This window comes from Sturnira hondurensis, unplaced genomic scaffold, assembly GCF_014824575.4.
Source record: "Sturnira hondurensis isolate 20B ecotype Veracruz unplaced genomic scaffold, ASM1482457v3 Scaffold0014384, whole genome shotgun sequence".
NCBI classification, from domain to species: Eukaryota; Metazoa; Chordata; class Mammalia; order Chiroptera; family Phyllostomidae; genus Sturnira; species Sturnira hondurensis.
In genome coordinates this window covers 27441348-27466713 of record NW_028087015.1, presented here as the reverse complement: position 1 = coordinate 27466713, position 25366 = coordinate 27441348, and the positions used below count along the sequence as shown (strand labels likewise).

General features: G+C 38.8%; 1 protein-coding gene across 2 annotated transcripts in view; it reads right to left on the bottom strand.

The window, feature by feature from the left end:
• The window catches only part of SRGAP1 (SLIT-ROBO Rho GTPase activating protein 1), a 267456-nt gene that overhangs the window by 84492 nt on the left and 157598 nt on the right, over positions 1-25366 (bottom strand). For both annotated transcript variants that reach the window (XM_037063067.1, XM_037063068.1), the window contains exons 5-6: positions 7997-8179; positions 7392-7520 (exon numbers count right to left, since the gene is read on the bottom strand). In XM_037063067.1, coding sequence (XP_036918962.1) covers positions 7392-7520; positions 7997-8179 — 312 coding nt within the window. The remainder of the gene's footprint in view (positions 1-7391; positions 7521-7996; positions 8180-25366) is intronic.

The following is a 25366-nucleotide window of genomic DNA, read 5'->3' as shown; positions in this document are numbered from 1 at the left end:
GACCCTAAGTGATAGTGCTTCCACTTATCTCCCTTCTATCACTTTTCTCCTCACCCACTCAGTGCCAGCCACACTGGCTCCTCTGCTGTTCCTTGAGCATCTTGAGCTTGCCAAAACCAACTCTGCCTCTATTCCTTTAGCCTTGGGAGTCCTTTGCATGAGAGATCCCTTCTGCAGATAGCCATGTGGCCCTCCAGCTCAATCCCTGCTCAAATATCAGGTTTTTCCTGACCACATCAAAAGCAGCACCCCCATAGCTCTGTTTTATTTTGCATCGTAAGCAAATATACTGTCACTACTATATGTGTGTGTGTGTGTGTGTGTGTGTGTACATTTGTTTGATTCATTTATGAACTAGCTTGTATAAACACCATGAAAATGGAGACTTTGTTTTGCTCATTGCTGGACTCCACTGTCAAGAATAGTATGGGGTACTTTTCAATGCATGGGGAGTTCTACTCATGTTAAATTGAGCTGGGTTTAGCCAAGTACTGCACCACTACTTAAGTACACCCTAGAAAATAAAGTAAGCAAAGCAGCTACATGGAATTAGTTCTCCTACATCCCACATACTTTGCAGAATCTAAGTTTGATAATAACAAATTATTCATTTTTATTTAGGAAATCTAGCAGCAGTGTAGCAGAAAAAATTCTTTCATTTCATCAGAGTAACTAGAAGAAAACAAATATTTATTTTTTAAAAGTTTCTGTATTTAAACAATGAAGTGATTAGTTACTTGACTGAAATACTTGTAACAAATGAGAAAAAAGTTTTCCCTGGTTTTATGTATTACTAAATAGTTCTATATAAATAAATTATGATATTGTAGGATAAAATTAGTTTTAATACTCAAATAATTTGGATAATTTGGATGCCTTTTATTTCTTCTTCTTGTCTGATTGCTGTGACTAGGACTTCCAGTACTATGTTGAATAAGAGAAATGAAAGCAGACATCCCTGTCTTGTTCCCAACACAGGGGCATGCTTGCAGTTTTTGCCCATTGAGTACGATGTTGCTGTAGGTCTCTCATATATAGCCTTTATTATGTTTAGGTACATTCCCTCTGTTCCCACTTTACTGAGAGTTTTTTTAATCATAAATTAGTGCTGGATTTTACCAAATGTTTTTTCTGCATCTATGGATATGATCGTGTAGTTTTTATCCTTCCTTTTTTTTCTATGTGGTGAATCACATTTATTGATTTGTGAATGTTGTACCAGCCTTATATTCCTGAAATAAATCCCACTTGATCATGGCGTATGATCTTTTTGAGGTATTGCTGTATTTGGTTTGCTAATATTTTGTTGAGGATTTTAGCATCTATGATCCTCAGGGATATTGGCCTATAATTTTTTTGTAGTGTATTTATCTGGTTTTGGAATTAGGATAATGCTGGTCTCATAAAACAAGCTTGGGAGACTTATCCTGTTGAGTTTTATGAAATAGTTTGAGAAGGAGAGATGTTAGTTCTTCTTGGAATGTTTCGTAAATTCTCCCGTGAAGCCATCTGGTCCAGGACTTTTGTTTGTTGGGAGTTTTTTGATTACTGCTTCAATTTCACTAGGTATAAGCTGCCTAATCAGATGCTCTGATTCTTTGTGATTTATTTTTAGAAGATTGTATATTTCTAGGAATTTATCCATTTCATCTAGGTTGTTAATATTTGACAGAGAATGCAAGTATATACAACGGGCCAAAGATGGTTTATTCAATGAACGGTGTTGGGAAAACTGGACAGATATATAAAGAAAAATGAAACCATATCACCTTCTTATGCCACACATAAGAATAGGTTCAAAATAGATTAAAGGCCTGAAACCATAAAAATCCTAGAAGAAAACATAAGCAGAAAAACCTCAGACATTGCTCATAGCAATATTTTTCTGATGTATCACTGCATAAACAAATGGGACTTCATCAAATTAAAAAGGTTTTGTACAGCAAAGGAAAACATCAACGAAATAAAAAGACAACTCAGAGAATGGAGAACATATTCACTGATACATTTTCACCGATACATAACACTGCTAAGGGGTTAATATCCAAAGTTTATAAAGAACTTAGAGAAGGCTTCCAGCCAAGATGGAGGTGTAGGTAGACACACTGCGCCTCCCCACACAACCAAAAGAAGGAAAACAACTTAAAAACAAAAAACAACCAGAACTGACAGAAAATCGAGCTGTATGGAAGTCTGACAACCAAGGAGTTAAAGAAGAAGCATTCATCCAGACCCGTAGGAAAGGCAGAGAGGGCTTGAGCAAGGTGGTGGCTGACAGCTGGTGGACCTAACCAGGCGGCAGACTGTGGAGGGGAAAGCACATAAGGCGGCTGGCGGAAAAGGCAGTCCCACATTCACGCACAGATAAAACAGGCGAAACCGGGGAGTGAGACAGACCGCAACCCAGCGCTCCAGCGATGGAAAATAAAGCCTAAAGAAACTGATTGAAAACACCTGTGTGGGTTGAGGTGCCAGGAGAAACCCCCAGCCTCACAGGAGAGTTTGTTGGAGAGACTCACAGGGTCCTAGAATGCACACAAACCCACCCACCTGGGAATCAGCACCAGAAGAGCCCAAATTGATTGTTGGTAGTGGAGGAAGTGACTGAAAAGAAGACGAGAGCTGAGCAAGCGTCATTGTTCCCTCTCAGACCCTTGCCCCACAAAAAGTGTCACAACCCAGCAACTTGGTTGCCCTGCCCAGGTGAACACCTAAGGCTCTACTCCTCACTATGTAACAGGTGCGTCGAGACAAAAAAATGGCCAAAATGAAAGACCATATCAAAGCTCGAGAAAAAATACAACTAAGTGACGAAGAGGTAGCCGACCTATCAGATGCACAGTTCAAAACACTGGTGATCAGGATGCTCAAAGAATTGGTTGAATTTGGTCACAAATTAGATGAAAAAATGAAGGCCATGCTAAGTGAAATAAAGAAAAGTGTATAGGAAACCAATAATGATGGACAGGAAACTGGGACTCAAATCCATGGAGTGGAGCAGAAGGAAGAAAGAAACACCCAAAAGAACTTACACAACTCTATTACAAGAAGACAAGCAACCCAATTAAAAAGTGGGCAAAGGACTTGAATAGACATTTCTCCGGGGAAGACATGCAGAGGATCCAGAGACACATAAAAAGATGCTCGATATCGCTAGCTATCAGAGAGATGCAAATTAAAACCACAATGAGATACCACCTTACACCAGTTAGAATGGCCATCATAAACAAAGCAACAAACAACAAGTGTTGGAGAGGGTGTGGAGAAGAGGGGACCCTAATCCATTGTTGGTGGGATTGCAGACTGGTACAACCACTATGGAAAACAGTATGGAATTTTCTCAGAAAACTAAAAATGGACCTGCCTTTTGACCCAGCAATTCCATTGCTAGGATTATATACTAAGAACCCTAAAACATCAATCCAAAAGAACCTCTGCACCCCAATGTTTGTTCATAGGAACACAATTTACAATAGCAAAGAGCTGGAAGCAACCTAGGTGCCCATCAGTAAATGAATGGATCAAAAAATTATAGTACACATACACAATGGAATTCTATGCAACAGAAAGAAAGAAGGAGCTCCTACCCTTTGCAACAGCATGGATGGAACTGGAGAGCATTATGCTGAGTGAAATAATCCAGGTGGTGAAAGACAAATACCATATGATCTCACCTTTAACAGGAAGCTAGCAAAAACAAGCAAGCAAAATAAAAACAAAGACACTGAAATAGAGAATTGGGACAGTGACTAGAGGGGAGAGGGGAGGGAATTTCAGGGGAAAAAGGGGAAGGATTTACAGGAACATATATAAAGGACACATGGACAAAAACTAAGGGGGGTGGAAATGGGGGAGCACTGGGAGGGTGGGCTGGGATGGGAGTAAAAGACAGAAAACTGTACTTGAACAATAATTAAATTAAAAAACTATTTGAAAAAAGAGAAAAGAATGAAGAAACAAGAATTCAAAAAAATGAGGAGAGGCTTAAGGAATCTCCAGACATCTTTAAACATTCCAACATCTAAATTATAGGGGCACCAGAAGGGGAAGGGGAAGAAGAAGAGCAACAAGTGGAAAAATTATTTGAACAAATAATAAGGAGAACTTCCCCAATCTGGCAAAGAAAATAGACTTCTAGGAAGTCCAGGAAGCTCAGAGAGTCCCAAAGAAGGTGGATCCAAGGAGGAACACACCAAGGCACATCATAATTACACTAGCCAAGAATGAAAGATTAAGGAGAAAATCTTAAAAGCAGCAAGACAAAAGGAGAGAGTTATCTATAAAGGAGTGCCCATCAGACTGTCAGCTGATTTCTCAAAAGAGACCTTGCAGGCAAGAAGGGGCTGGAAAGAAGTATTCCAAGTCATGAAAGGCAAGGACCTACATCCAAGATTGCTCTAGCCAGCAAAGCTTTCATTTAGAATGGAAGGGCAGATAAAGTGGGTCCCAGATAAGGTCAAGTTAAAGGAACTCATCATTACCAAGCTCTTACTATATGAATTGTTAAAAGGACTTATCTAAGAAAAAGAAGATAAAAAACATATACAGTAAAAAACCAGCAAACTCACAATTATTAACAACCACACCTAAAACAAAAATAAAAACAAACTAAACAAACAACTAAAACAGGAAGAGAACCACAGAAATGGAGATCACCTAGGGGGTTATCAACAGGGGAGAGAGAGGAGGAAAAGGTACAGAGAATAAGTAGCATAAATGGTAGGTGGAAAATAAACAGGGAGGGTAAGAATAGTAAGGGAAATGCAGAAACCAAAGAACTTATAAGTATGATACATGGACATGAACTAAAGGGGGGAATGTGGGTGGGAGGGGGTATGTAGGGTGGACGGGAATACAGGGGGAGAAATGGGACAACTGTAAATATATTTAAAAAGAAAAAAAGAACTTACAAAACTCAACATCAAAAAAATGAAACAAAACAAAACACAACCCAATTAAAAAATGGGCAAAGGACCTGAATAGACAGCCCCTCACAGATGACATACAGAAGGCCAACAGACATAATGAAGAGATGCTCAACATCACTAATCATCACAGAAATGAAAATTAAAACCACAACGAGATATCATTTCACACCTGTCAGATAATCAACACCATAAATCAACAAACAACAAGTGCTGGGGAGGATGTGGAGAAATCTGCATTCCCACCTTCTGCTCTGTTGGTGGGAATGCAGACTGGTGCAGCCACTGTGGAAGCAGTATGGTGATGCCTCAAAAGACTAAAAGTGGATCTGCCTTTTGACTCAGCTATCTCACTTCTGGGAATGTATCCATAGGAACCCCAACACTAATTCGCAAGAACATGAGCACTCCTATTGTCATGGCAGTGTTTTTTACAATCTCAAATATAATGGAAGCAGCCCAAGTGTCCATCAGTAGAGGAGTAGATAAAACAACTATGGGCCATTTACACAATAGCATATTACTTGGCTGTAAAAAAAAAAGAAGAAGAAAATGTTTCCCTTTGTGACAGTACGGATAGAATAAGCCAATGAGAGAAAAAACAAAACAAAACAAAACAAAACACCAGAAGGTCTCATTCACATGTGTGATCTAGTGAACAAACTGAACTAATAAGCAAAGCAGAGACAGACTCATAGATGGAGAACAGACGACAGCTACAGTGAAGGGGAGGGGAGGGGGTGGAGGGACTGAGGACAAAGGACTCAGGGACATGGACAAGGACAACAGTGTGGTGACTGCGGGGAGGAGAGTAGTATAAGGGGGCTAAGTGGTAATGGAAAAAATACAGTAACAAAATTTAAAAACCTCAAATAAAAAGTCACATCAAAGTGTGAATGAACTAAAAATCATTCTCTCCCTTAATAATTTCTTTATAAGAGTCCCCAACTGTGGCTCTAAAACAATAGGTAAATTCATGAGACTTAAATTCACCATAAAATAAAGTTGCTTTAACCTGCTGCATGTCTAAATTATGACAGATACTCTAAGCCATAGAAAATAATTCTCTAACATGAAACTATTTAATCAAATTGCTAAAAACAAATGTATGAGTAAAGTTCCCGTGGATAACTCTCTTGAACCTCTTTTACTTTATCTGTGCTTTTCTTATGACAGACACATCACTTTTTTGTTTACAAATGTTGGCATTTTTGGACACAGGGTGTTTTGTCTGCTTCATTGTTGCAGTCTCCCCTACAGTGTCAGTGCAGTGACTGGGGACTCAGTGCACATCTTCCAATGAAAGAGTAAATAATGGAGAAGGTTAAAGGTGAAGAATAATGGCAGTAATCACAGCAAAAATATAACAGTGGGTATATACTTGCAGAATTCTAAATGGGCACAATTACTGCTTTTCTACATCAGATTCGTGAGTGAAAAGTATAGAGTGGTGATTTTCTAACTTTTTCATCTCATGGCACACATACACTAATTACTAAAATTATGAGGCACAACAAGAAAGTATATTTTTGGCTGACCTGAAAAAAATAAGTATACTTTTAAAAATATTTTATTTATATATATTTTAGAGAAAGGGGAAAGGAGGGAGAAAGAGAGAAATATAAATGTGAGACGGGAACATTGATTAGCTGTATCTCATGTGCGCCCCGACTGGGCCTGAATCTGCAGACTCTATAGGGCATGTGCCCTGAAGGGAATTGAACAGGCAATCCTTCCCTTTGGGGGACAATACCCAACCAACTGAGCCATAACCATCAGGGCAGGAATAATTTTCATTCATTCACACCAGACAGCTATCATTGTGTTGGCTGTTGTCAGTTTTTTACTTTGACAATCTAGGGGAAAAGAAGTCAGGGTCACTGACTAACCAGTAGGTAGTGTATGTTTTATAAATTCTTGTGGCACATTGGTGTGCTGCAGCATAACAGCTGAAAATCACTGGTATAGAGTTAGATAAATCTATAAAAGTGGTTTATGTACACTATTCTGTTTCACAGTATTTATCACAACTACACCAGAGCAATCATTTGTGTCATCATTTGCTCAACATCTGCTTTTTCCACTCTAAATCCCAGAGGGTAAGAACTGTACAGGGCTTCTCAGAGCCTCAGCATCTCACAGCAGTGGGGGCCCAGTAAACGTGTTCTGAATCAATGAGTGCAGCTGGGGCTGTGTACGCCCCTTCCTAGCTGGGCTTACCAGACGCTCACAGCTGCATGGAGTCGAGTAATTTGTTTCCCATGGTTTTAGAATGTACCTTTTTTCACATGCTTCTTACAATTGACAGTGTCTTAGTCTCATGTATGGTTTAATCAGTGTTTTTTCTTTCTGAGTATTACATAAAATAACATTGTTTTAATGGATGATGGTGCTTCAGAATCAGTAAAATACAGTTATTACTAATTTCACCGTAATATGAAAAACATAAAAACTTTAAGTACTTACGTCAATTAAATCTGAAAGATCATGAATATAATACTTGAAAACTGAGGCATTGGTGGCTTCGAGGGTTAGGAGATATTCATTCCGCGCCTTAATTGACTTTAGCTTATTTTCCGAATACTTTGCTTGTCTCTGGCAAAGAAGGCAAAGTCATTTTTAAACAAGACAGAGAAACATCTATGAATTTTTATTAATCTAAACAATTTATTTCACATCTACAAATGACCCTTGAAGTCATTTGAGAAAAGTACATTTCAAATCTGATTTGAATAACAAACTAAAATTACCCAGCTATGGGGAATAACAACAATGTATTTGGGCTTTGGGCCCATTTGCAATGAAATTTTTTTGTTATTATTTGAGTTCTCTACATTGTGTATTGAATACTTGGCATTCGCCACTAAATGATGTCCAGCTGTTATTACATGATTTTTATGTTTCTTAAACATTTTGCATTCCCTTGAGAGGAAATTCATGTCATTTCACAATAATTTATAATCTGTGTCTATCAGTTATTGCATCAGTGTTCTTCAGTTTGTCACCTCAAATGAGGACAATAAGTCACCTCAAGGGAGGACAGAAAGACTTGGCAATCTATTTTTACTTACCTTTTCTTTCATTTTCTCGATTTTCTTCACAGAGCTTCGCCGCTGATGTCTCTCTTCTAGTCTGATATGAAAGACTGGATCGCCGGATCTTCCGATTTGCTTTTCTTCCTGTTTCTCGGCCTCTTTCAGCTTGCTCTCTGCACTGATGCTCTCTGCATGATACATGTGGTACGTTTTCATCACCTGCGAAATGTGACCCAAATTGTTAAAAGATGACTGTTTGTAACTTAGAGAGTAAATGGAAACCATTATCTGACACATACATTAAAAAAATCACCTTCCAACTTTCAGACTGTTAGTAAGATAGATGAATTATGGAATACTGCTTCTACTTCAAGCAAACAGAAACATGCAAATTAAACTCACCTGCCAGAAGAGGTACTTAGGGGACAGGCCTTGATGGAAAAATGATTTGGAGTCTTAGGCATGCTTTCAGTGTGCTTGAAACGGTCCCTCAAGCCTAAAAGTGTTTCTCTAAAATCTCCTCTGCATTATTAATTTGCAGAATAAACCATTATTCATGGACACATTTTAGCCTAACCTGGGATTTATTTTAAAAAGCTCTAAATTAGTATAGCGCTTACTAAATTATTGTATTGCTTAAAATCTACTCATCAAAATACAAAACATATAATAAGGCTCAGGCACAGTTTTAATATAAAATATTGTTTTTCTGACCACAAACTAATAATTTATATGTAATGTAGAAAACATACAATAGAAAAATAAGGAAAGGAAAGGAAAAGCAAGCAGAGAATACCACTGGCAAAATTTGGGTATACAACCTTCTAGTCTTTTTCTTATGAAAATACATACATACACACACCTCATTTTGGAATGACAGATATCCTTTCTCCTTCTAAAAAACTGGGATCATACGGTATTTCTACTTTTAATGTCCAATGTCCCTTCTTCACTTAATGTTTCAGAACATTTTTTTACATCACTAAAAAATATTCTTCTAAAACATAATTTTAAGGGCTGTATAGTATTTCTTTATTTGAGTGTATCATAACTTACTTAACTAATTCCCTATTATTGAACATACTTCAACTTTTTGCTTTATTCAATTCCTTAATGTATACTGTATCTTTTTCTATTAGAAATGATACCCATAATTTGCATTTTAATAAATTTAGAAACAGAACACAATTTGCATGGTAATCTTTCTACATATACTGCAAACTTATATAATGAATTCTTATATTAAAATTGGGTTATATTTAATTACATAAATATTTGTTCACAAAATTGTGTTGTATTTCCTAGGATACATTTGGAAAGGAGAATTGCAGGGTTAGAGAATAGGCACATTTTTGAGGCTTTTGAAACATACCGCAAATTTAACACTCTGCTAATTTGAAAAAAAAACCCCTCTATAATCTCTCAAAGCACTTTGAGATGACATATATGCTTAACATTTTCTCAAATAATATATTATTCATTTTGTATCCCTATAATTAAACCTATTACATCTTGATATAATCTCTTCTTAGATAAAGAAGAGTAAGTTCAGATTTTCAGAGAGTTTACCTGAAAACCAGAGTCTTCCAATATAATTTCAATCTGCTTCCATCTGCAGAGTCAGACACCTAGACCATGTCTGAAACCTGTTTATTTTGAGCATAATTACAAGCTTTAAAAGAAGCAACATGTGTGAGGTCTGAGGACTCCAGCACAACTGTATCAAGGGACATCTGGATTTCAGCCTCCAAGTAATGGTGGTGGCACGTTCTCTTAAATTACGTTGAATTCTCACCCACTCAAAATAGGTTGTATTTCATTTATACACAACCAGAGACAATTTAGTGATTAAGGTACAGTTGTTAAGAAGTTGAGATCAATGTAACATTTTGAAGGTAAGGAACTTGATTTTTCTAATTTCAAAATGAGTTGTAAAATAGTCTGGGTACTGGAAGCACCAATGGAATAAATACATTTACTTAGGTTGAATCATATGAAATTGCTTTTTTAAAGTTATATTTAAAAAGGGATAAAAATCAGCATTTTTAATGGTTTAACATAATTCACATTCTCAAGATGAGTATTTTGAATAGTATAATGTGGGGTTAACGAAGAGCCTTTACTTATTTTCATAAAATCTGATGATGATGTCTTTCCTTAAAAATGTAAGCTAGCAAATTAAGTGGAAGGCACTGTTGAACAAGAACAAAGTTAAGTGCTAACCTATAAACTATGGCAGCTTTTTCTGAGTGGCATGTAATGGCAAAGTCATCTGTTTTTATTAATTATCAAACCTGTAGGGGGGAGTTTGATTGGCTACTTCAGTTTAAAAGAAAAATAAAATAGCATTAGGAAGCAGCTGGGCAGCTGGGGAATGAAAAGGGAGTCACCCTGCAGCTGGGCAAACAGCGAGGTCACGGCATCTACTACACACCTTGCATTTCCAGGCTTGGCTCTGTTTATATTCCCTGCCCACAGCAAACCCACATACCATTTGGGTGCTGGTTCCAGTTACATCTTTAAATAAGAGGGTGAAAAAAACAATCTCTCTCCCTCTCTCTCTCAAACACACACACACACACAAGCACATATACACACACGTTGCTCAGCTGTCTCTATTCTTCTTGTTCATAGGAAAGAAGAAATGAGAACGCGTGACCCCCATCATAGATGCATGAAAAGGCACCCCAGACAGCCGTGGGTACCTAAGAAATCTTTTTGAAAAATACATCACAAAGAAAAGAACTGATCTCCTGACACTTGCTTTCCTTAGATGCTGAGGACTAGTGGAGGTAATTTGCACAAACTAAGCCTTAAAAAGAAAGGATCCTGAGCTGGCTGCCAGCATAGCATTTCTTATTAACTAGCCTGGGTTAAAAGGAAAACATTGGAGTCTCACCTAACACTCGCAAGAAAAGGGTGTAAATATCTCATGTAGCTCAGCACAATAGCTGAGGATTCTTTACCCAGTGAAATGCCTTTGTTTAGCTTTCCAATTTGACTCAGGGTTTCCACTATTCTCTGAAATGTTAACAGTTAAAATGAATGAGTTTTTAAAAGTTGGGGAGAAATACACTAAAAGCTTCTTTGAGAACTCTAATTGCAGATGAGTGCAAGCACAAACTGCATTATTTAAAAAGCTGTTGACAGAAGTTTAATGTACTCTATATAAAATAAAATAACCGACAGTTCTCTTTTTCTGAGAAGGAAAAGAAAGCTTTCATTTTTTCAAAGGTGCATTTTGGATACACACAGCAAAGAAAACAACAGCTTCTCCATCAGCTTAATGCAAACACAAGCGTTTGCATACCAAATGATGATAGGCTTATATCCACTTAAATGTACTCCAATAGCATATTTCTCTGTTTGAAATCTCTGCTAAAACTCCATGCATAATTCTCCATTGAACACATTCAATTTCTCTTTCTGCTCTGTCTTTCCTTAACTGCAGGAAGAATATAGTCAAATAGAAGGTGACTGTATCATGGATTTCTTTGCAAGACTGCAAAATACTGACCGACCCATATAATGTATCTGACACCACTTTTGCACACTAAACAAAATAAACAAACAAACAAACAAATAAATAAATAAATAAAATATCTATAGTAAATTTTGATATTCAGCATCAAGAAATCATTATGTATTTGAAAACTATGCATGTGTTGGAGAAGATCAGTGGATTATGGCTATAGGTTCTACTGTCTGACTTCTGGCTCAGAAGTTAGAAGACATGGTTCCAGGAAGGGATCTACCAGTTACTAGATGTGGGGAAATTATTTAACACTTCTGCTCACCTTACACGGTTGCTGTGGATGCCAATTGCGCCTGTGTATGTGCAACTTCAACTTTACTTGAGTACTTACTATGTGTGTGCATATATGAGACCTGTCCAGAAAAAAATCCAGCCATTGTTAATAGAACGAGAACAGTTTGCACAATACTGATGTAACCAAGCAGCTAAGGAGAGTGGACGGAATGCACATGCGAAAATAATGACGACTTCACTGTACTAGTCAGTGGGGGCAGTAGACACTGTTGAGTGAGCATATGTATTGTGTGGCCACTGCACTCAAAATGACTGAGTAGGGCACGGAATCTGCATTAAATTTTGTGTTAAGCTTGAACATTCTTCCATGGAAGCTATTTCAATGATTCAGAAGGCCGCAGCTATGGGCAACTGGTGATGGGCAGCTTCATCACAACAATGTACTGGCTCAGCATTGCATTTCATGCAGAGCTTTTTGGTGAAACATCAAATCACCCAGGTCACTCAGCCCCCTAAAGCCCAGATTTGGTGCCCTGTGACTTCTGGCTCTTCCCCAAACTAAAATCTCCTTTGAAAGGGAAGAGATTTCAGATGATGAGATTCAGGAAAATATGGTGGGGCAGCTGATGGCAACTGGGAGAACTGTGTGAGGTCCCAAGGTGCCTACTTTGAAGGGGACAGAGGCATCATTGTCCTATGTACAATGTTTCTTATATCTCGTATCTTCTTATTTTTTTATGTCACATGGCTGGACATCTTTGGGACAGACCCCATTTATGTACATTATTCATACCATTAATATATATGGACATTGGGCTGTGCTACAAGGAGCCCGACTCCTCCAAGGGCCCACACGGGCCTCAGTCCCTCCCTCCAGGTTATGATCTCTGCTCTGCTAAGCCATGTGTCTGGGGACTTATTTTAGACAAGGGTGGAAGGCAGGAACTATCCCTAAGAGAGCACTCATTACATGGCTTGCCAGGATCTTTACACCTGCAATCTGGAGTCTTTTTGTTTTTTTCTACACTGAGCCAACCTTGGGGATGAATACAGCCTCTGAAGCCAGGCAGGCCTGGATTTGAGTTCTGGTGCCACCACTGACCAGTGAAAATGTTTCTTAATTTTCCTGAACCCCAGTTCCTCTGAAGCAATGTTGGGATCAGGTGAGAGGATGTATGGAAGCACAACTCAGGACTGGGAATTCTCATTCTTGACAGTTTGTACGGTACAATGTAGAAGTAAGCATCCAATGTCTGGGGCCCGGAGGAGTGGCTTCACATCCAGGCTCTTGGCAAAGAGGCACAGGCTGCTGTCTCCCCACCCCCCAAAAAGCAGCTGGGAGAAAGACCTAAGGAACAATAAAAGCAGAGGAGATGGAGGCCCTTCCTGCTATTTCATATTGCAACGTGGGCTAGGGAAAAACTAGTCTTCCAGGGAGGAATGCGTAAGAACCGACTGCATGGATACCTACATGTTCATAAAACACACGACCTGAATTCACACTTTGAAAAGGTCTAACTATCTGCAGTGTACCTCCCATGGTTAGCACCCTTTCGATGTATGCTGACAGATACTGTGAAATTAAGTGGACATTAGCCCAGTTCCAGGGAGCAGTGTACACTGATCTCACTTATTCATGTACCCAAGAGCTACTCAGTATCCCTAAGCCAGGCACTGACTGCACTAGAGATGAAATCCCTACCCAGTAGGAAGACACAAAAACAAGCCTACTCTCACTGTAGGACAAACAGGAAGGGACAGTCACTTATTTCAGGGAAGGCTGAACGGGAGGTAGATGGAGAGAAATTCCTAAGCTTCTTTTTAATCAGCTTTTATTTAAGTCTGGGTGCTCACTTGGGAAGAAAAGTGGAGGGGACTACGTTTTATTTGTATAAAGAATATAAAGACAGGATAAACTAACCCTCAACATTATTGTCACTGTGCCAAAAACTACAATGGACGTGTCAGTACCTCCCATCCCTTACCTCCCACCTAAGGCCTGTGAGTGACACTTGTCTTTTTTTATTGTCATTTGTGGCACCAGGCTAGAAAAGCTGATCCCTGAGGTTGGTCCCAATGATGACCTTTCATAACCCACCTCCTCTTCTTAGGCCCGTATGGCTCTCCATAAGTCAATGAAAGCAGAATTTACAAAGCTTAATCATACATGCAAAGTAACTTTTACAGGAAAATTCACTTTGAGTGGTAGTATACTTACTGGTGGTTAACAGCTTAGACTCACAAAACAGACTGTTTAGGTTTAAGTCCTATCGGTGCAGTTACTTGCTGTGTGATCTTGGGCAAGTAACTTGACCTTTTTGTACCTCAATTTCCTCACTGTAAAATCAGCATAACAATATTACTCATTGCATAGGGTAGTTGGAGAGATTAAATGTGTCAACATATGTAAAGAACACAGAAAGAAAGACCTTGATATATAAAAAGTGCACAGTAAATGTCAACTACTGATATTTGGAAAGTGTGCCATAAAATAATTCATTTTATTAATGGGTAACGGCCCTGGCTGGTGTGGCTCAATGGGCTGAGCATGGGCCTGCAAACTGAAACATCTCCAGTTCAATTACTGGTCAGGGCACGAGCCTGGGTTGCCCTGTTGGGGGTATGCAAGAGGCAGCTAATGGATGTTTCTTTCACACATTGATGTTTCTCTCCCTCTCTCTTAAAGTAAATAGATAAAATCTTTTTAAAAAGGGGTAATAAATTTCACAGAACTAGAACAAATATTCCAAAACTTTATGTGGAACCACAAAAGACCCTGAATAGCAATCTTGAGAAAGATTGAAGTTGAAGGAAGACAAACTTCAGTTGAAGGAAGACAAAGGAAAACAAAGTTGAAGGAAGCACACTACCTGATATCAAGCTATATACTATTGATAGAAGGCCAGAATAATAAGAAAGCATGGCATGGGGGGAAAAAAAACAGACATATAGATCAATGGGACAGAATAGAAAGCCCAGAAATAAATTCATGCCTTTATGGTCAATTAATATTTGACAAAGGAGGCAAGAACATACAGTGAGGTAGAGTTGGTCTATTTAGTAAATGGTGTTGGGAGAATTGGACAGATACATGCAAAAAAAAAAAAAAAATGAAACCAGACTACCTTCTAACATCATACACAAGAATAAACTCAAAATGAATTAAAGACTTAAATGTTAGATTTGAAACCATAAAAATCCTAGAAGAAAACAGGCAGTAAAGTCTTAAGCATTTCTTGCAGCAATATTTTTTCTGATATATTGTCCTCAGGCGAGGGAAACAAATGAAAAAATAAACAAATGGGACTACAGCAAACTAAAAAGTTTGCACAACAAAGGGAACAGTCAACAAAATGATAAGACAACACACTGAATGGGACAACATACTCAACGATACATCTGATAAGGGGGTTAATAACCAAAACTTATAAAGAACTTACAAAACTCAACACCCAAAAACTCCCCTGAACAATCCAATTAAAAAATGGGCAAAGGCCCTGAATAGACACTTCTCCAAAGAGGACATATGGATGGACAATAGCCATATGAAAAGATGCTAATGTCATTAATGATCAGAGAAATGCAAATTAAAATCACAATGAGCTATTACCTCATACCTGTCAGAATGGCTATCATCAATAAATCAACCAACAGCATGTGTTGGCACGGATGTGGAGGGAAGGGAACCCTTTGTACTATTGGTGGGAATGTAGACTGGTGCAACCACTGTGGAAAACAGTATGGTGGTACCTCGAAAGATTAAAAATGGAAATGCCTTATGACCCAGTGATTCCACTTCGGGATTATATCTGAAGAAACCCTAAACACCAATTTTAAAGAATACATGTACCCCTATGTTCACTGTAGCATTATTTACCCTAGCCAAGATTTGGAAGCAGCTGAAGAGCCCAACAGTATAGGAGCAGAATAAAAAGCTGTAGTACATAAACAATGGAGTACTACTCAGCCATTAATAGAAGAAAATTTTACCCTTTGTGGCAGCATTGATGGACCTGGAGAGCATTACACAATGTGAAACAAGGCATTCAGAGGAAGAGAACTACTAAATGATTTCACTCGTATGTGTAATCTAATGAACAAAATAAACTAACTAACAAAATAGAAACACTGACAGATACAGAGAACAGATTGACAGTTGTCAGAAGGGAGCAGGGCTGTGAGGCGTGGTGAAAACGTGAAGGGATTAAGGGGAAAAGAACAACTCATTGACACAGACAACAGTATGGTGGTCACCAGAGGAAAAGGGGGTAAGAGAGGTATACAGAAGAGAGTAGAGGAAGGAATAAATGGTGATGAAAGGAGACTTGACTTGGCGTGGTGAACACACAATAAAATACACAGATGATATAGCATAGCCTTGTACACCTGAAACCTACATAATTTTATTAACCAATGTCACCTCAGTGAATTCATTGGTTGGCTCTATTTTGGGAAGGGAGAGAGAGGAGGGTAGAGAGAGAGAGAGAGATTGATTGATTTGTTGTTGCACTGATTTAGGCATTCACTGGTTGATCCTCTATGTGCCTTGACTGGAGATCAAACCTGTAAACCTGGCATATCAGAATGACGCTAACCAACTGAGCTACCTGGCTAGGATACTCTAATAAATTCAATAAAAATAAATTAAAAATTTTATAAGTACAAAAAATGATTAGTAAGAATAATTAGTAATTAGTAATTTTATAAGTACAGAGTAATGATTTTCCATCACTGGAAAGATGATCATTTCTAACAGAGGCAAAGGGAAAGAAATTAGCAATATTTCCATTTAAGTGTGTGCCAAGAATTTTAACAAAGCTCTTTAGGATGAACAATTAGATGAAGATGAACAAATAAATATCATGAGATGCTGCCTTTCTAAGTAGACAGTAGGTAGTATATCAAAAGAATCTGAGATATGTTATGACTCCCGTGAAATGAAATCAGTGAAACTAGAGAACATATATGCATAGGAAGGGAATATGGCTAATGAAAATGACAAAAATAGTTGTACCCTGTTTGGTGTAGGGTTCAAGATTTTGTGTCAGGATTAACTGTACAGAGCAACATTTTAACAGGAAGAGCTCAGGTCTACAAAAGCCAATAAACCAGGATTTTGGTTGCAGCTTTGCTACAAAATAGCTTTATAACCTCAGCCCTTCTGATTCTCCACATGAGCCTCATCTATTTGAGATAACATGACAACATGAGGTCTCCCTACAGCAGCGGTCCCCAACCTTACTGGCACCAGGGATCAGTTTCAGGGAAGACAATTTTTTCACAGACTGGAGTGGGGGGATGGTTTCAGGATGATTCAAGCACATTACATTCAAGCTCACCTGGTTCCTAACAAGCCTGGACCAGTACAGGTCCATGGCCTAGAGGTTGGGGACCCCTACCCTATAGGACCAAAATCAGAGGAAGAATGAAACCTAACTATGCACCTCAAACACCATGAAAAGTGTGGAACAAAAGAAAAAATAGAAAGTAGTGGCCTGATCATAGAAGGGAAAATGGACTGTGTAACTCAAAGGCTTCTTTGCAAGAGAATTTTAATATATCTCTCTGAAAAAGAATATTTGATGAAGCTCTGAGGAACTAAGATAGAATGGCATTTAGCAGTCTGTCTGAAAAGAGCAATCCATAATATCATTCCTGTTTTTGTTTTCTGTTGTAGATTTCCTGTTTTCTTCTTCATCTTCAAGAGAGTGTTAATGGAAGGAGCACTCATGTCCCAGATATCCAAGGGTGTGAGTCCTCCGTCTACCACTGCCCTGACCATGCGACCTTGTAGCATGGCTGCATTTAACTCAGCTGGCCCACAGCTTCCTCACCTGCAGGGAAGGTGGTTCGACCATGTGATCTCTCAGACCTTTCCCATCTCTGAAATTCTATGAGTCCATGATTTCAGAAATTAATCTTGTAGCAACTTGATATCATAAGAATTTATTTTGGGGGAAAAAATATTGTATATACTATACTTCTCAGTGACTAACAGGGCTGATTTTTTCCTGTGCCGGGGTAGATGGCAGATAAATTTTACCCTAAAGGAAAAATCAGTGTCACAACAAATTACTGGCACCATATTTTTCTGTGTATGATGCACACCCAAGTTTTTTGTGCATTATACATGGGATTATTATACCCATGTATAATGTGTATCCTTATTTTTCCCTCAAAAATTTGGGCAAAAAGGTACACATTATACACGGCAAATGGAGTATATTCAGTAACTCCTGCTTCTGTTCCTGTGAGGCAACAAGTAGTACACCATGCCATCCTGAGGATACAAAGCTCCTCCGAGAGTTCTCTACGGGCAGTGGGGCCGTGACTCACTGGCTTTGCTGCATAGAAAATAATCCAAATATGAAAAATGTCTGCATGGTCTAACTCTCTGTTATATTGATGAATCTTAACTGGGATATCTATCACTCTAGTGACTTTGCTCTCAAACTGATCACTGACCAATCAAGTGCTCATTAAGGAGAGAAACCCAGGAACTATTTGGTAGGTACAGGGTTGACACACTTATGGACTTGCAACATGCTTTTATTTTTGACTATTGTATTTAAGTTAAAGTAGGGCATTCGTCATTGTTTTCAAAATGCTAAACTGAGTAGTGATTTTTAAATGGCAATATAAATTGCAATTAGTTTCACAATAAAATTATTTAATGAAAACTGATTAATTTGTCAACCGTAATTGAAAAAAAATGATTCAAATAAATTTTATCAAAGTTAAAAAAGAGACACTACTTCTGGTAAAGATAGCGGTGTAGGGAAACACGGTTCCCCCACTGCACAACCACGTCAAGATCACAACTATAATACAGAACCACCATCACTCAGAACCAACAGAAATTGAGTTGAATGGAAGTATGACAACTACAGAACTGAATTCACACACGAACGCACTCAGACTCACTCCCTCTGAGCTCCAGCACCAGGGTAGCAGCTTGAAAGGCACCAGTGGCACACAGGGAGGAGCTGAAGTGTCTGGTATCAAGGCAAGAGTTGGACAGTTTTCTCCCTACAGAAAGGTGGGCGAAGGTCAACATCCCTTTTTTGAACTCTCCCCCGTGGAGCTGGCAGGCTGGTACAATATCTGAAAGTCCAACAACCTGGCTAACACTGCTTACCCTGCCCTGGAGATTCCCAGAGACTCCATCCCATCCAACTACAGGCCAACTCAAGTTCTTTTTTTCATATGAATGGCTGGTCTTGGCTAATGCTTCACAACTTCCTAAATCCTCTCACATAAGCAACAACATGCCTTCATACCACTTGCTAAGTTGCTCCAGGCCCAGCATTAGCAACAGCCATCCTAGATTCAGAGTTTGGTTTCACCTGGGAATCTCTAAGCCCAGCACAAGTAGCAGTCATATCCAGTTGTTTTATAGCTCAGGCAGGGTGGCTCTGGGCAAAACATGAATAAGGGGCAGATACTGACCTCGGCCTGCACCACCCAGGAAACCCCAGGGCCTGTAGACCCAGTGGACACCTAGAGACCACAGTGGAGCACCAACACCCTGCCCCTGCACAGCTGATCCTCCATGGTGGGTGGAGGTTGATGGTCAGTGATCAAAGCCAGTCCTTACAGTTGAATGGGCTGGGTAAGATACTCCCACTGATCTGCCAACAAAAATTAAGTCTGAACTACAAGAGGAGGGTACACTCAGCCCACATGAAGGGTGTACCTTGAGTACCCAGCTTGGATGATGGGGAGGCTGTGCCACTGAACCCTTCAGGACACCTACAACATTAGGCTGTGCTACTGAGACAGGGAATCATAGCAGCTCTACCTAATATACAGAAACAAACACAGGGAGGCTGCCAAAATGAGGAGACAAAGAAATGTGGCCTACATGAAAGAGTTCAAAACTCCAGAAAAAGAACAAAAGGGAGATAAGCAATCTATCAGATGCTGAATTCAAAACACTGGTTATAAGGATGCTCAGGGAATTAGTGAAGAACTCAACAGTATAATGAAGATTAAGTCAGAAACTAAGGATTCACTAATTGAAATAAAGAACAATTTACAGGAAAACAACAGTAAAGAGGATGAAGCTGAAAATCAAATAAATGATTTGGAGTACAAGGAAGCAAAAAAAAAAAAAAAACAAAAAAAAAACCAAGCAATCAGAACTAGAAGAAAAAAATTTCCCCAAAACGAGAATAGTGTAAGCAACCCATGGGAAAACTTCAAGAGTTCCAACATTTGCGTTATAGGGGTGCCAGAGGAGAAGAGAAAGAGCAAGAAATTGGAAATCTACTTGAAAAAATAATGGAAAAAAATCCCTAATTTGGTGAAAAAAGTAGAAATGCAAATCCAGTAAGCACAGAGAATTCCAAACAAGATGGATGCAAAGAGGCTCACCCCAAGACACATCATAATTAAAATGCCAAAGGTTAAAGATAAAAAGAGAATATTAAAAGCAACAAGAGAAAAGCAATTAGTTACTTACAGGGGAGTTCCCGTTAAGACTGTCAGTTGATTTCTGAAAAGAAACTTTGCAGGCTGGAAGGAACTGGCAGGAAATATTCAAAGTCTTGAAAAGCAAGGACCTATAACTAAGATTGCTCTACCCAGCAAAACTATCATTTAGAATTTAAGGGCAGATAAAAAGCTTCCCAGATAAGAGAAAACTAAAGGAGTTCTTCATCACCAAACCATTATTATATGAAATGTTAAAGAGACTTAAGAAAAAGATCAAAATTATGAATAATAAAATGGCAAAAAATACATATCTACACTCAACAATTGAGACTCAATAATTGAGTCTAAAAAACTAAGCGATAAAGAAGAACAGAGACAGAATCATGGATACAGAGAGTGTTTTCATGGTTGCAAGATGGGAGGGCATATGGAGGAATGGGTGAGGAGGTGGGGGGATTAAGAAGTACAAATAGGCAGTTACAGTATAGCTCTGGGGCAGTACAGTACAGTAGAGGAAATGGAGTAGCCAAAGAATCTCTATGTATAAACATGAACAATGGTTTGGGAATTGCCTAAGGGACTGGTGGGTACTGGGAAGAGGGGGGCACAGAGGGGGAAACTGGGACAACTGTAATAGCATAATCAATAAAATATAATTAAAAATAAAAGTTAAAAAATAAAAATGACTAATTTATCCTATAGAGGACAAATTGTTTTATTCTTATTGAAAAGAAACTATTTCTATTTGTAACACAAGTAACCTTTATTTATCGATCTTAATCTGTGCTGGCTCTGTTTCCAGTGGTTACTAGAGGCAGTTTCTGATTGAAGTCTTTGAGTCACAGACAGTAGTACTTGTTTTCTTTATCTCCAATGAACTCTTGACAAACATTCATATTCAGTAAAGTTTCTTGAGCCCCCTACTATGTATTACAAATAGACCTTGTCCTATTTGATTCCATTACACTCTAATTTACTAGAAATCCAATTATATGTTATTCTTTATTGATTTATTCTAGTTCATTAGTTCATAAGGGCACTTTTTCCTGATGGCAATAAACAATCTGGTGTAATCTCTGCCCACTTCACAATTATTGGAGATTTCTAACATGAAACAAATGTCATTTTTATCCAGGAAATTCTAATTTTACAAAAGATATTTTCCTTTCTTGTCTCTCAAGTCCTTCAATTGTAGTAGGGTAAGGAGAAAGTGGTGAAAGCAGAAGTTTTTCAGAAAGTCCAGGGTAATACTTCATTTTCCTATCAGTGATTTGCTAATACTGTGACGAGATCAAAGTGGACAGAGTTCCCTGCACAGGCAATGTGGTTTCATGCATCCTTCCCACCCTTCCTTTATTTTTAATTTCAGGTGTGAGCTCCACCAGGGAGCCTCTCTCCTCCTCCTGCCACACACACACACACACACACACACACACACACACACACACACAGTGGCTCTGTGCTTGCATGGAGCTGTGGAGATCTGTCTGGCCTAGCACCCCTCGCTGTGTATGGAAATACCTCGCCAGTCTAGTTCATTGATGACGGGGCTGTGTGTCTGCCACTGATGCTATGACTGATGCATTTCTAGGACCTATAACTTTGTTGAAAGGCACCTCCTGGCCATTCGATGTGTATTTTTCAGATGCAACAGAGATGATCCTGTAACAATTTTAGAGTGAAGGCAACAATGCTTTTAGTGTTTTCCATTTAACTGCTATAGCAACAGGGAACAGATTCTGAGATTTGGGACAAATGTCGAATAACTGTATTCCGTAAATACTAGCACCTTACATATCACAACCTTTCTCACGGACTTGCTGGGCAGCCACCCTCTGAAGATGGAGAACCCTGTCTTAAAAAGACAACCTGTTCTATTTCTGAAAAGCTCTAATGCCTAAACTCAGGAATCTTACTGCCTGGGTTCCAATCCTTGTTTTACCTTACAGCATGTTCTGCAGTTTTCTCCCCTCTAGTTAGAAATGAGAGTAGTACCCACAAAGCCAGGCAGGTGCGGTGCTAACTGGCACACAATGAACACTACTGCAATTCACAAAACACCTGACCCTCCCAGCATGTCTTTTAGGCCCACATGAAGCCCTGGTCCTGCCAGCACTCGCTTGTTTATTCTCACACAGCTGAGAAGCTGAGAACAGAGGGCTGGTCTTTGTTTTATGGATTAAAGAAATGGACCTGGAAAGAGACTTAATCTTTGCCCAAGAAGTCAACAGAGAAAGACAGTGAGAGAAAAGATTGTGCAGAAAGTCCTTTTTTCAAAAGGGCACTGAGATACAAATTTACTGAAAAAAGAAAGAGCCAAGAGTTGGCACACAGAACACACATTAACCAGGCCACACGGAACACGGAGGCAACAGAAGTGGCAAAGGATCAAGGAGCCGGAGATGCTGAGGGGAAAGCTCCTGTCTAATGGAAAGCCCAGTGGATTTACTAGGATTTCAAAGTCACCCGCAGTTTCAAATACCCACTTCTTTTCAGGGAAATGTGTCACATGTCTGACATTACATGTGTATTAGACATTTGAATTACAAGGTTGAACATATGAAATATTTAAGCTGAGGATATAAGACACTTGAAATCTTAAAACCTTAAAAGCCCTACAACCCTTAGAATTGCAGCATCAACTAAAATAGAAAGAATGATATAACATCCTTTCTTTTTAATGAAGAATAATTTGGAATTTGACACATATACCTCATGTCTCAAATCCAACACTAATCTTTGTATTTATTAAGGAGGAAGAAGAGGTGGAGGAGGAGCTGTTAAGCTGTGCAAGAAAGATTTTTGGGTTGTCAAACTGCTTTGGAGTAGATGCCCATTCATTTTTTGATGCCTGTATTCTTTTCTTTTTTCAGCACTTTATTATTGTAGTTTACTTATTTAAAAAATTTTTATTGTATATTTTTCACCATTTAGTGCCCTTATGAGCCCACCCCCACACCGCAGTCAACACTGTTGTCCATGAGTGCTTTTTTCCTTCTGCTCAGTCCCTTCACCCACTACCCTCCCCTCCTCCCACGTCTGTCATCTGCTCTCCACCTGTGAGTCTATCCCATTTTCCGTGTTAGTCCAGTTTGTTCATCAGATTCCACATGTGAGTGAAATCATGTGGTATTTGTCTTTGTCGGACAGGCTTATTTCACTCAGCGTAATGTTCTCCAGGTCCATCTGTACTGTTGCAATGGGTAGTTCTCTCTCTCTCTCTCTCTCTCTCCCTCCCTCCCTCCAGCCAAGTAGTATTCCATTCTGTAAATGTCCCATAGTTGTTTTATCCACTCATCCCCTGGTGAACACTTGGGCTGCTTCCGTATCTTGGCGACTGTAAATAATGCTGCAATGAACATAGGGGTACTTATGTTCTTTTGAACTGGTGTTTTGGATTTCTTCAGATATATTCCCAGAAGTGGGAACACTGGGTCAAAAGGCAGATCCATTTTTAATTTTTGAGGTGTCTCCTACTGCTTTCCACAGTGGCTGCACCAATCTGCATTTCCACCCACAGTGCTAAAGGGTTCCTCTTTTTCCATATCCTCCACAACACTTGTTGTTTATTGATGAATTGATGATAGCCATTCTAAGAGATGTGAAGCAATATCTCATTGTGGTTTTAATCTGAATTTCTTTGATGATTAGTGATGTTGAGCATCTTTTCATATGTCTATTGGCCATCTGTATGTCCTCTTTGGAGAAGTGTCTATTCAGGGCTTTTGCCCATTTTTATTTGGGCTTTTTTCTGACATTGACTTTTATAAATTTTGGATATTAACCCCTTATCAGATGTATCAGTGAATGTGTTCTCCCATCCTGTGGGTTATCTTTTTTATTTTGTTGATGTTTTCCTTTGCTGGGCAAAACCTTTTTAGTTTGATGTAGTCCCAATGGCTTGCTTTTTCTTTTGTTTCCTTGTTTGGAGAGATATATCCAATAAAATACAGTTATGAGCAATGTCCGAGATTTTGCTGCCTAGGGTTTTTATGATTTTTGGTCTAACCTGTAAGTGTTTGGCCCATTTTGAACTTACTTCTATGTGTGGTGTAAGAAGGTGGCTAGTTTCACGTTTCTATACCTGTAAGTCCAAGTTTCCCTACACCATTTATTGAATAAACTATCTTTAGCCAATTGTATGTGCTTACTTCCTCTGATTAATATTAACTGACTATAAAGATGTGGGTTTATTTCTGGGCTCTCTATTTTCTTCCATTGATCTGTGCCTATTTTATGCCAGTACCAGGCTGTCTTGATTACTATGGCCTTATAGTATAGTTTGATATTAGGTAGTGTGATTCCTCCAATTTTGTTCTTCTTTCTGATGCATACATTCTTGATAATCTCATTTTGGTATTCTCCTGAAATCTTTTAAGTCCTGATTTTTCCTTTCTCTCTACATATAGCTGCAGAGGGAAAGTCTATGAATATGCCTTAGTTCACATTGCTCTTTTATTGTTGAAAGCCCTCCTCCCTCTCTCCATCTCTCCTATGACTGAAATCCTGTCCATTTTCAGATATTTTCCTCTGAATTTTTCTCAGTCCTCAATATGGAATTCTCTCTTTGGGTCTCCAAAGCCCTATGCCTAAACCTTTGTGTTGAAACATACTGGTCTGTCTTATGTTATAATCACTAATAAAAGGGGGTTCTGCCTGGTCTGAGACTTCCTAGCTGTGTGACCTTGGGCAGGTGCTCAGCCTCTCTGTATCTCAATGACCCCATAAGACTGTTGGAAGAATTTAAAGGCCTAATTATGTAAAGTGCTTAGAATAGTACCTGACAAAGGTTAGCTACATATTTAAATACAGAACAATGATAAACTAAGCCAAGAATTTTAATTAACCAATAAAAAAATCCCAATTAATATGTCTGTTACTAAAGTATTCTAATAACTTTAAAGTTGCAATACTGTATCTCACAATGCAATAGTTTGCATAATACAGTCTGTCTGGAAAAAGTCCAGCCATTATTAACATAGCAAGAATGGTTTGTGTGACATCGATGTAACCTGGCAGCCATGGAGAGTGGGCTGCAATGTGCATGCGTGAACAACGACAACTTCACTGTACTAGTCAGTGGGGGTGGTAGACACCATTAAGTGAGCACGGGCACTGTGTGGCTGTCACTTTAAAAAATGAGTGAGTAGAGCAATGAATCTGCATCAAATTTTGCATTAAGCTTGAAAATTCCTCTGCAG